Source organism: Pomacea canaliculata, linkage group LG7 (genome assembly GCF_003073045.1).
Source record: "Pomacea canaliculata isolate SZHN2017 linkage group LG7, ASM307304v1, whole genome shotgun sequence".
Taxonomy (NCBI): Eukaryota; Metazoa; Mollusca; class Gastropoda; order Architaenioglossa; family Ampullariidae; genus Pomacea; species Pomacea canaliculata.
Genome location: NC_037596.1, coordinates 25,952,392 through 25,964,914, shown reverse-complemented (window position 1 = coordinate 25,964,914; position 12,523 = coordinate 25,952,392). Strand labels below are relative to the sequence as shown.

The 12,523-nt window shown below is 40.0% G+C and overlaps 2 protein-coding genes across 2 annotated transcripts; both read left to right on the top strand.

Annotated features, from left to right (window-relative positions):
* The first annotated feature begins 940 nt into the window (after nucleotides 1-940).
* Nucleotides 941-3,380, top strand: LOC112568883 (cholecystokinin receptor type A-like). The gene is made up of 2 exons (XM_025246394.1): nucleotides 941-2,521; nucleotides 2,782-3,380. The coding sequence occupies exons 1-2, from the start codon at nucleotides 1,425-1,427 to the stop codon at nucleotides 2,966-2,968; spliced, it is 1,284 nt and encodes a 427-aa protein (XP_025102179.1). The 5' UTR covers nucleotides 941-1,424; the 3' UTR covers nucleotides 2,969-3,380.
* A 737-nt stretch (nucleotides 3,381-4,117) lies between these two features.
* On the top strand, nucleotides 4,118-7,113 carry LOC112568885 (cholecystokinin receptor type A-like). Its single transcript, XM_025246395.1, has 3 exons — nucleotides 4,118-4,401; nucleotides 4,749-5,784; nucleotides 6,017-7,113. Exons 1-3 carry the CDS (start codon nucleotides 4,353-4,355, stop codon nucleotides 6,201-6,203), a joined length of 1,272 nt encoding a protein of 423 aa, XP_025102180.1. The 5' UTR covers nucleotides 4,118-4,352; the 3' UTR covers nucleotides 6,204-7,113.
* Nucleotides 7,114-12,523: the final 5,410 nt, after the last annotated feature.

The following is a 12,523-nucleotide window of genomic DNA, read 5'->3' as shown; positions in this document are numbered from 1 at the left end:
GTCAGAAGATTGACGACGAAATCACACCCGGCGATGACCAGCACAAACACCCGAGTGGCGCTGACTTTGAACTTCTTGAAGTACACGAGGAGAACGAAAAGGTTGCTGGGAATGCCGACGCAGTTTATGAGTGTGAAGAAAATGGTCGAAGGAAGAAGTATCTGGAATAACTCAGAACTCAGTTGGTCCATGTCGCATGTGGTCGTCAGAACAGTTTCAGGTGAAGTCGAACTGTTTATGTTCCCCGTGTCTAAAGAAAAGAAAATTTTTCGAGCATTGCTACAACATGCGACTAGCCTCTGTCATAAAATTTATTTAAATATATTAGGATTCTTACAGAATCAGCTGCCTTGTGTTGGAATATAAGGCTAGAAAAGCATTACACAATCATAAAATGTAATGGTTGCTAACCCTGAGTACAAATCCATCGGGTCTCAACAGCTTTAGTCTTTTCTTCAAAGAACAGGAAAATAAACCACATACATGAATCTTAAGTATGTAAATTTAGTTTCCTTGCATCCCACTGAATTAAATACTCTTATTAGTAGAGTACAAAAATAAAACAAACCGTTTTGAAAAGAATTAAGCTTATAAAAACTGTCTTCCTCCATTGCCTTCGCAGGATGTGATGCTCTGTAAACACTGCTCATTGCCTCTTGTCACAACTAAAACTAGAAACCACTAGCATCTCTTGGCGAAAGCAATAAGATGTTGATAAGCCGCAACGGAAATGCTTTTCAAATCGTATCCTGTGTTCACTCTTTGCATTTATAGATACCATACAAGGAAAATGTATCGACTGCTTTCATGTCTTTAGTAATAATATTTATACTGAGGCTTGTGTACAATACTGCATCACACCATTCTCTATACCTTTTTATTGAATAATAATCAATACATAAACAATCAATGAATCAATCGACTAAATAATGTAACTATTAGGAATTTGAAGTAGATTATTATGTTTTCAGGACCAACATTTAGTGAGGATGCTGTTCACATAGTTGCCATGGAATAGCTGACTACGAGAACTTGTAAGTGTGCTTAACATAGTATTGAAATCACAAGACATTATCTCGACTCACACTTTGTCCGGAAGTGATTGCCAGACTAAGACCCACGTGAAGCCAGCGGGTTCAGATATCGTAGACTTAATAACCTCATGAATCTTTCATTGCAGTCTATTGTTAACAGGACATACATACATACAAGCGGGATATATAGAAAGTCTGAACTGTGAAAAGTCGACAGTCCTGTTTGATTGCATCAGTGACCTCCTCGTGGTGATATCATCGTTAAAAGCCTTTTGTAACGGACAGTCGTCTTCGACAGTGTGTGAAGAACAGAAGAAGCCAGAGGTTTTGAGGTGAACATTCTTAGTAGTGGAACTTTGGCCAGTAAGGCAAGTCTTGTTTAGATATTTAATGACAAATCTAGCTCAAGCAATATTTGACGCATTGGTTTCTTCAGAAATGGACACAAGTATCGGGCATATTAATAGTTCATCTTCACCAAGAAATCTCTTGACAACCCCAAGTGACATGGACGAATTAAGTTCTGAGCTGTTCCATAAACTCCTTCCATCGACCATGCTGTTTACTTTCATAAACTGTGTAGGTGTTCCCGGCAACCTCTTTGTCTTCCTCGTGTACCTCAGGAAGTTCAAGACCAGCGCCACACGTGTGTTTGTGATGACCATGGCCATGTGCGATTTCTTGGTCAATCTTTCTGCGCTTCCTGTGAATCTAGTGTATTATCGCCACATGTACACCATCAGCAGCCCTACATTTTGTACTATTACATACTTGGTGCTGAGAATCCCAGTCTATGTTTCTTGCTTTGTGTTGGTGTGTGCGAGTCTGGATCGTCGACGTCGCGTGTGTCAGCCTCTCAGACCTCAGCTGGATGCACGACAAGCGACCTTCCTCTTGGCTGTGCCATTCATCCTGTCCGCCATAGCAACGCTTCCTTTTGTAGGATTTCACAGTGGAATCCAGTTTACGACATCGACTGGTCTAACTGTCAGAAAATGTTGCTTTCGGGAAGAGTTTCCTGGAGTCTTTTTAAAAAAGGCGGAGGGACTTCTTCTGGCAGTGTACTGTATAGTTGGTCTGTCCATGGTGGTTGGTACTTACGGCCACATCCTGTATCGAGTCAAGCAACAGAGCAAGAAACTTGCTCAGAATCAAACATGTAACATTGGTCAGCCACAAATTGGAATGTCCGTGATGTCATCTCCAAATAAAGGTAACAGTTCAGAGAAGGAAGTCAAAAAGACCAGAGACATCTCAGGAGAGTCACGTGACCAGGAAAGCTGTGTCGTCGATCAGCCAGAAGGTGGAGCCAGAGAGGTGATGGAAGAGGACCCCAGTGTGTCTGCAGGTCATCCGCTACCAGCAAGACGAAAGATGAGTGTCGAGGTACATCAGTCGAGGACTCGTCTGGCCTCAAAGACAACTCTTGTCATGTTTGTACTGACCATCACAACTGTCGTCTGCCTCACGCCTTATATAATCTGGACGTAAGCATATGTATGGTTAGGAACAGAGTTTAGTTTTTGTGTTTCTTATCCACGAAAACAATCATACTCACGTATAATAGTCTTGCAATAATATGCAGGAAGTGGTCTGGGGAAATCGGTATACATGTGATAGATAGTTTAAAAGCTGTAAAACATAGCATATAATGCAATCTTTTCGTTAGCTTAAAATGTTATCAAGTATGGTATCAAGTAAAACAATCACATTAATTGTACTTTCATATGCTTTATTATGTCTGCAGACCTTTACCCGAATCCTATTACGAGCCGCACATGAAGTCTTGGGTCATGAACTTGGAAGTAACATCCGTTTATCTTCCGAGCTTAAGAAGCACCATCAACCCATTCATCTACCTTTATTTTAATCCCAAATTCTACTCCTACTGTCGACAGTTTCTTTATTTCTTGATGTCTTACATTCATCAGTAGTTTTCAATGTAAGTCAGCTTTTTAAAGCAGATAAACGAGAACGGGAAGAAACCCTTCTCCAAGAAAACGAAAGCGAAAAAAAAAATGAATGAATCAGAATGTGTGTTTGTCGGAGAACAATGTTGCATGAAGGTGGTGCTCGTTTGGCTTCTATACGTGGGAATCTTCATCCTGGCGATTACTACTATGTATAACAGTGTTGTCGGGTAAATAAGCGAACGAATTTCTCTAATTACATTTCTTAAAACTAAGCTATTTTTTAAACATCGGTTTGTTTTCTTAGCTTGAGGAAAATAAACTAGGTATTCGAATGACGCTCAGCGTTAGATATTTATTCCTTTTAATTTTTTAATGTAAATGTTGTGTCTGTGAGTATGTGTGTACTTCAGCAAAATAAATTACGGGAAACACACTAAGTATGCATTTGTGCTTGTGTGTGCATTATGTGTACATGTGTGTGTGTGCTTTAAAAATTTCATACATGATTATTTTTATTTTATTTATTTATTTATTTATTTTGGACGTAACTAAACAAACTTTTATAATACAGAATTCTAACTCTACATTATGTCAAATATGAGAGTTACAAGACTAGATGCAACGGAGAAGGGGAAATAACCTATAGCGTTTTTGTTGTGGAATGACAAGAGTTACTTCGCTTTGACCAGAGCGTGGGATGAAGCACTTGATTGTTACCACGACAGAAATTCATTAGGTGCTCAGTTGAAATCTCGTCTCGGGAAACACCTACTTTTAAATGGATGTGACATAAACATTCATTCATTAAAGTTAACACACAACTAGCTGATCGAAATTAATTTTCCTTAACCAGACTCCTCTGTGAGAAAATGTCCAGATTACAACTCAAGTAATAAGCTCATCAATATCAGATATCAGAGAATTCAAAAGCTTGTCGATGCTACAATTTCTTACATTTATGTCGACTTTTCAGAGCCAGTCTTCTCTATTTATTAAGGGGATAACACGATTAAGTATTAAATTTAATTAAAGGGATAAGCTGTCGTCGCTGGACATCATCAGTGTGAATATCGGGCTAGGATCACAGGAAACCGACGATTTTAAGGACAATAAAATGAGGCCAGCATGCAAAGCTTGGTTTGCCAATACATTTCAAACACAAGGGGACTCTATGGCAACAGGGGAAGCAATTATGTTCATACTTTAATAGAACAGTTTCTTGTTATCTTTTAATCCAGAAAGTTTTGTGTTTCCTGTACTTCCGTCCTGTCAGACACAATGTGCGGTAGGCTCGTTTTCACTCTCACACAGATGGAGCTGGCATTGTGAGGAGATAACTCTTAAAGCAGTTGTAGCTGTGACTACAGGCAGGGATCAGTTTTTTTAATGAACAGCACCACCTACGATGGCTATGGAGGAAGACAGCTTTACTGCGCTTAGCCTTGTTCACAACGGTTTGTTTGATTTTTTTATTCTTTCATTCTACTTATTAAAGTGTTTATTGTAGTGGTATGCAGAATTTCTGTGATATCCAAGTATGTACATTTTACATATTAACGAGTCGTACACTGAGCATGATTTTTACTCTGCAAATCACTATCCGGTTATGTTAAAATGAGAATAAATTGAATTCTTAAGACTGGACTGTGATGTACTTCAGGATTTATTACAATTAGGATTTTAGAATACTTTTGTATCCTAAATTCCAGTATAAAACAGCTTATACGCGGGATAAAAACATTTAATTATTTAAGTCTTGTCACACATTCAAATAATGTCCGACACATTTTTTTTTCTTTAGAAGTCAACACATCCAACAGTACAACTTTACCGGGAAGTGTCTTGACAACCCCAAGTGACATAAACAATCTCAGTAAAGAGTTGTTCCAGAAACTGTCGCTATCGACCATTTTGTTCACCCTATTGAACTGCGTAGGAGTTATTGGCAACCTCTTCGTCTTCCTCGTGTACCTCAGGAAGTTCAAGACCAGCGCCACACGTGTGTTCGTGATGACCATGGCCATGAGCGATTTCTTGGTCAATCTTTCTGCGCTTCCTGTGAATCTCGTGTATTATCGCCACATGTACACCATCAGCAGCCCAGCTTTTTGTACTAGTACATACTTGGTGCTGAGAATCCCTGTCTATATTTCTTGCTTTGTGTTGGTGTGTGCGAGTCTGGATCGTCGACGTCGCGTGTGTCAGCCTCTCAGACCTCAGCTGGATGCACGACAAGCGACCTTCCTCTTGGTTGTACCATTCATCCTGTCCGCCATAGCAACGTTTCCTTTTGTTACCTTCTACACAGGAATGCAGTTTAATACCACGACTGGTCTAATTGTCAGAAAGTGCTGCTTTCAGAAAGAGACTCCGGGAAAATTTGCCAAACTTGTTGAGGGCATTGTTCTGGCAGTGTACTGTGTCGTCGGCCTCACCCTGTTGGTGGGTTCCTACGGTCACATCCTGTATCGAGTCAAGCAGCAGACTAAGAGACTTGGTCGGAACCTAATGTGTGATATCGGTCAGCAAGAAACAGGCTTGTCCGGGACGCCATCCCCAATTTCAGGTAGAGAATCAGAAGATGAAGTCGAAAATACAACAGAAGACTACGTAGAGTCACGTGACGAGGAGAGATGTGTCGCTCGGACAGAGGGTGGAAATGAAGAGCTCAAGGCAGAGGACCCCAAGATGTCTGCAAGTCGGGCTCTACCAGCAAGACATAGAAAGAGTGTCAGGGTACATCACTCGAGAAAGTTTCTGACCTCAAAGACAACGCTTGTGATGTTTGTCCTGACCATCACAACTCTCGTCTGCCTCACACCTTATATAATCTGGACGTAAGCACATGTATATATGTGAAGAGCGATTACTTTTTAAAAATTTGTGTGGATGTGTATGAATGTATTTAAGTGCGCCTTGTTTCACAAGTTTATCATATTTATGTTACTTATATCTACATGCACTTACGCGTGCACATGGGTATGTGTTGGTACAAATGTATGCTTGGAAAATATTTATCTGCTGACATAATGACATTTACTGTGCTTTCGTCTTTTTGTTGTGTTTCAGAGCTTTACCTGAAACTGTTTACGAGCCAAACAGGAAGGCCTGGGTCATGAACTTGAGTGTCACGTGCGTTTATCTTCCGACCTTAAGAAGCACCATCAACCCTTTCATCTACCTGTATTTTAATCCCAAATTCCGTTTACACTCTCGACAGTTTCTTAATTTTGGGATATTTTACTTTCACAAGTAGCTTATTATGTCAGTCTCCACGTGCTGTCTCCAAGATTTTCAAACATACAAAGGCAAGGAAGATTCCAAGTTGCAAGTCGACTTCAAATAGCAAAGTTCAAGAAGCAAATTTTGTAATTCTGGACAAGGTTCTGTTTAAACTTTGATATGTTTACTTTTCGCCCTTTGCTGTGAAGTTGCAAGTCGACTATCGAAACCAAGAGCGAATGGAGAAACTGTAGATCGGTGATTACAAGATTTGTTTTCAAGATTTCACAAGCAAGCCAGCAAAGACTCCGGACATGAGCCTTGGATTGAGATATTCTAGCAGGAAGCCGTGTCTGATATCGGTGTCGCACACTGCCTGAAACTTTGTCTGAATATCATTCCCATTGTGCTGTCCAATATGGTTTAATATGTTGTATATAGTTAAAAAGTGATTAAACGAACCTGAATGACCTATAACAATAAAATGATTATCTGACTCGTGTCAGATATGAGTTAGAAGCTTATATAAAAGCATGAAGAAATTTGTTTGTTGTTTGGGTAAACTGACGAGAGTTTCATTTGTTTAGTGCTGTTGTACAGAAGTGGTAATATGATTCCTTGTTATCACAACAAAGATACTTTGTATAAATGTCGTCTTGGGACACAAGCACTTAATTCACGAGACGATGAATTAATTCTTCAAAATTAACACACGACAAAGGGACTAAAATTAGTTATCCTAAGCCACAATCTGCTCGGAACTGATTTATAGATTATGACCTGCTTAAAGACAATGGCATTCACACCACAAATTTTATAGAGCTTGAGGACGCTTAAACTCTTTCAGTTTCTGTCGAATGCTAAGAGCAAAACCCCGAGTTAGTAAAGAGTGCAATGTTAAAAGTATGACCTGTAAATAGTTGAACTGTCGTTAACTTAATGTAATTAATCACTGGTAGAGGGACCTGTCCCCAAGGTCTTGTTGCATCTCCAAGCCACCTACAGACCGGCAAGAGCCGACCGAGTCTCTAAATCCGATGAGTTTCGTCTAAACTTTAAGCCACTTCCGCCGGCCTATTCGTCCTCCCAGCTAGCTTCGTAATGCGATATTTATGAGCTTTTCTCAGGAACTCTTCTGCTGCTTTCGGTTAATTTGAGACGATTGCTAGTCACTCTCATCGACACTGATGTTGCTGTCCTGTCAAATGCTATTTGTCAACAACTGAAGACTATATAAATATAGCAAATACAAGGCTTACTTACCAAAAGAAGAAAGTGCAGTTTATCTCGGCTGGAAAAAAATATAAATAATGAAATATTCTCCAAATGTTGAACAGTTACTCTTGCTATGATTATTTCTAGTTTGCGCATGCGCACTAGCAGATTGCCCAAGGCATTCCCCTCATGATGGGATTGCTTATGCCAATGTCGACGGTCCTCTAGCTGCCCTGCGGTTAGAGGGGCCACCTGTCGCCTAACGGGAGGTCAAAGGTTTCGCAAAGTTATTCGCGAGATAAGACCTCTGACCTCGGTCGGCCATTGCTGGTCTGTGAGAGGCTCTGAGACCGGCAAGAACTCGACCCCAGTCTTCTTGAGGTTGTTACACAGAGGGTGGGGACAGTCGCACGAGAATAAGACAACACAGCTTTTATTTTCTCCTCCAATGAAACTGATGGCCTTTATTAAGTCCTTTCAACGTATGATGGAGGACGAATATAATTATTTGAAAGCTAGAATCTAAAATTCCACTCACATTATCGACAGTATTTCTCTCTATCGCATATTGTCTTATTTTTAGTAGTATTTTATGAAGACAATACAGAAAGCTACCTCAGGATAAATATGACAAACAAGGAAATTATCTAACACCCATCCCAAAAAATTCCAGAAACAATGATTAATCGAAAGAAGGAACTAAATAATTGCTCGGCGTGTTTTTGTATGTGACCCTGGGTACGTGCGTGCGTGCGCGTGTGTCTATTTTCTGTCCTTTTGATATGTGAATCATTTTTATATTTTGCGACATTCAAGTCAAATATTATGGGTACATTATTTTAGTTTCAGTTTCTCGTTGGTTAAAGATAGGAGCTACTCACTTTCAGTCAGTATTGTAGTTTCTTGAAAGTGTTATCATCATTTTTGTTTATTGTTAAGTGACAAAAATATGACAGGTTTTGCAGATATTGTTTGTAAACTGTTTTTTTCACAGCTGCTCTTACCTTCTGATTGTTGTAATTCTTGAAGTAAAGGTAGACTACAAGTGTACGGCTTCCTGTACATAGCTCATGTGACCCGTCACCAAAAAAAAGAATATGAGCCGGAAAAAAATGACTGTCTCAGGTCTCTTTTTCAAAACAAAAACAGATTTATTGTTTAAATTTTATTGTCGCCTGACTGATACAAGTTTCGAGAGGAAGAGTGCTCGACCACAGTTGGATACCTCACTGTCAACAATGAACACTCTATAGTTCTTGGCGGAAAATTTGGTAAGTACTTTAGACATTTTTAGTGCAGACATCCTTACATCCACAAGTTTTGTCTAGAATTATATTACTTAAGCTGTTTTCTTAGAAATGCATACTTTCTATTATTGTTTGAAATAATGTGATGGCTATGATTCTATGTAATACGCTAACATTTTGTGTGTGTTCTTTACGTGCGGGCTAATCTTTCAAAAGATAATTTTGTAAACCTCATTTTTTCTGTAAACATCTTTGTTTTAGCTCAATCATGAACTCGACTACCCATCCAGATGCACTCAATGCCAGCCAGGCCTCCACGTCAGAAGATGCTGTGGAGAAACTCAACTCTGAGTTGTTCCAGAAACTTCTACCGTCCACCATTATCTTCACAGTCTTGATTTGCGCTGGTCTCCCTGGTAACCTCTTGGTCCTCATTGTGTACCTCAAGAAGTTCAAGTCCAGCGCCACGCGCGTGTTCGTGGTGGCCATGGCTGTCTGCGACTTCTCCGCCAGCCTGCTGACCATTCCACTCGCCATTGTTTACTTCCGCCTGATGTACACCATCAGCGGTCCTACCTTCTGTCCCGCCATGTATTTCTCGTTGAGCTTCCCTATTGTCGTTTCCGGTTGTATATTGCTGTGTGTGAGTCTGGATCGTCGACGTCGCGTGTGCCAACCTTTCAGACGACAGTTGTCTCCCCGACAAGCCACTTTCATTTTGATGTTTCCTCTTGGATTGGGTGTCCTCGCCACGCTTCCCTTTGCACCTTTCCACGACGGAATCGAATTTACAACCTCGACTGGTCTCATTGTCAGGAAATGTAGCTTCCGGCAAGAATATCCAGGATATATTTTTAGACAAATCCAAGGTGGTGTCCTCGTGGTCTACGCGACAGTAGGGTTAGTGGTTCTGGTGATCGCCTATTCCCGAATTCTCCGCAGGCTCCGATTTCTCAGCCAGAAAAACGAGACAGTTGGCGCGTGCAGTGCGTGGTGTAGCTCCGCAGCAGACTGCAGGAAATAAGGAAGCAGCCATTTTAGGACCACGTGACCAGGGCAATGATTACAAGCGGTCAGACTGTAAGGAGTGTCAAGAGAAGTGTAAGCTTTGCGATCGGTGTGAGAAGTCCTCATCGCCTGAAGGGGTTGGAGGGCAACAGCAATCGCAAGAGAGTCTGTCCTCGAAGACCACGCTGATGATGTTCGTGCTGACGGTCACTAATGCAGTCTGTCTTCTGCCTTACCTCATACTGGCGTAAGTGGGCAATGAGGGCTTTCTCGTGTTTTCTTCTTGTTTTCGTTTGTTTGTTTGTTTGTTTGTTTGTTTGTTTGTTTGTTTGTTTCTTTCTTTCTTTCCTTCTTTCTTTCTTTCTTTCTTTCTTTCTTTTTGGGAGGTATACATCCTATGTGTCAGTAGTCACTTGAATGTTTACAATAATCATCACGTCACATGTTACATCACATCAGTCAGGCGCGTGACTTCACTTGTGTTAGTAAAAAAGAAATACTAACGTACGATTTGAAGCAGTTAAAAGTCCGTGAATCATTTTCGTTAAAACCAACAATTGGAAGATATTCACCTGAGCAAACTAATAGTACACTTAACTAATAATTGTGTCATTGTCTGTTTTGTTTTGTTTTCCAGACAGTTCCATGAGACATTTTACGAACCTCACACCAGTGCCTGGATCTTGAACCTGGCCACCACGTGTCGCTACCTCCCAACCTTAAGAAGTACTATCACCCCGGTTATCTACCTTTATTTCAATCCCAAATTTCGTATGGACCTACGTAAAGTTCTGACCAAGACATGAAATTTTATTGTTTAGTTACATTTCAAACGCTGTTAGTAAGCAAAGACACATTGTTTGAGACAGAGACACGCTTATATCAAACTCTCCATACTAAACCCCGGACAAAAACTGTTGTCCCCAAAGCTACCACCTACAATTGCAGTTTTAAGGGAATTTCAGTCATGTTCTTGGTGGTGTGGTAGAGTTCATAAAATAAAGCGTTAGACCTATACGACACATGTAAAAACGTGTACTGATTATCTCTACAAATATATTACTGACCAAAATGAGCATGTCTATCAGTTGTATATTTACCAACATCGCACATTTTTTTCTGAGAATCGATGTTTGCAACTGTATATCGCTGAAGGGTCAGAATCCGTGACTGCAATTGACCCCGGCCCCTTAAAAACCTCTCTTCTGATTTATTGTTGGTGACTTCCCTTTGTGTCGAAAGAGAAGACAAATTTTATAGCTGTATGAAACTTTACAGAGAAAGAGAGAGATCTTACTTATGTAATTTTGTATTGTAGGCAATCTTTTGTGCGCAAACGTTTGCCGAGGACAAAAATCTGAAGACTGCTTTGTTCTTGTTGCTGTAATTTTTGTGAAAGGTCCTGTTAGAAATAAACTCATAGAAAACAAACTTATGTTTTTTGTGTCTGCCTGTCTGTCTATCCTCTAGTGTCATGCATATGTGCGTGCGTGCTTTAGCAAGTGTGTGGATATGCTTGTGGCTGTGAATATGTGCAAACGCACATGCGTTTGTGTTGCTGTCTGCTGGTTTATAAGCGTGTATCTGTGACTAATTTCTCTTTCTAGTATTCTAGTTTTTTGTATGTGTGCGGGCGTATTATGTATGTAGGTGTGTGTATGTGTGTGTATTATGATTTAGTCAATGTAGCTTTCATACTTTTGTTACAGCATAGTTTTATGTGTGCAAACATTTTTCCGTGCTTGCGTGCTTTCTAAAAGTAAGAAGACTTCATTCTTCTCCTTGGCCCACGAACGTGTTAGTCACTGCTATTTAGGTCACATCCGTTGCCAACTCTTGACAATGAGGCTAAACAACGTCCACTGCAATACCTCGTGACCCATGCGACACACACGCGCACGCGCACTCACACACACACACATTCCCTCCTGACACCTCCGTCTATTTTTAATCCAAATCGTGTTTCAGTGGGAATAAATATCTAAATCATACCAGAAACGGAACCGGTCATTGCGATGACATTGCAACATCGTGAAAAGACATCGGAAGAAAAGGAGACATCCTCCCACACAGTCTCGATCCAGCCACGACATCTCCTCACTCGCAAGTCGGAAAGTCCGAGTAGTGCATCTGTTCCTTTGTCGAGGATTTATTTCAGTGAACCTCAGACAACTTCTGCAAAACTAGTTTGGCTGAATGATGCGAGTTCTGTATGTAAGTAGCACCTATACCAGAATTCAGAGTATCAAAATTCTCGACTAATTTAAACCAGAATACAAATAAACCAATTGAAATTCTCCTAAATTTTTTTTAATGTTTTCTATTCTTAACAATCTGAAAACATCTGAAAAATTTGTTTCGAGGTTGTTTGGCTTCCAAGATTGCTCAAGCAGGTATTCGTATGATTTAATAATATTAAAATGATTTAAAGTTTAAAGTAAAAGAGTTAACATCACTCTTTCCTGGAGCTTAGTGAGTAAACAAGTAAAGGCTGGACAAACGTGTGAAAATATTAACGGTTGGGATAACAAGGTTGATGGACGAATAAATACATGAGAAAAGATTGAGACGATCAAGTACAGGTAATGAACAAGAATTACAATGTATATTACTAAACCATTTTTACCCACATCATTATGACGCAGCTGATAATAAGAACATAACCAGTCACTGTTGTGATGTATATATGTATATAACAGCTTAACTCACACTAATGATGTAGAATATATTAATAAATGACAGTTTATCCTTTACGATTGTCGCAAAGTTTACTTTGATCCAGCATTCGAATGAGTAGTTGATGTTTTTGATTGTGCATAGGAAATCTTATACCCAGCCATGACATTAAGGAGGAAAACACGATATTAATAAATCTCTCTTTCTT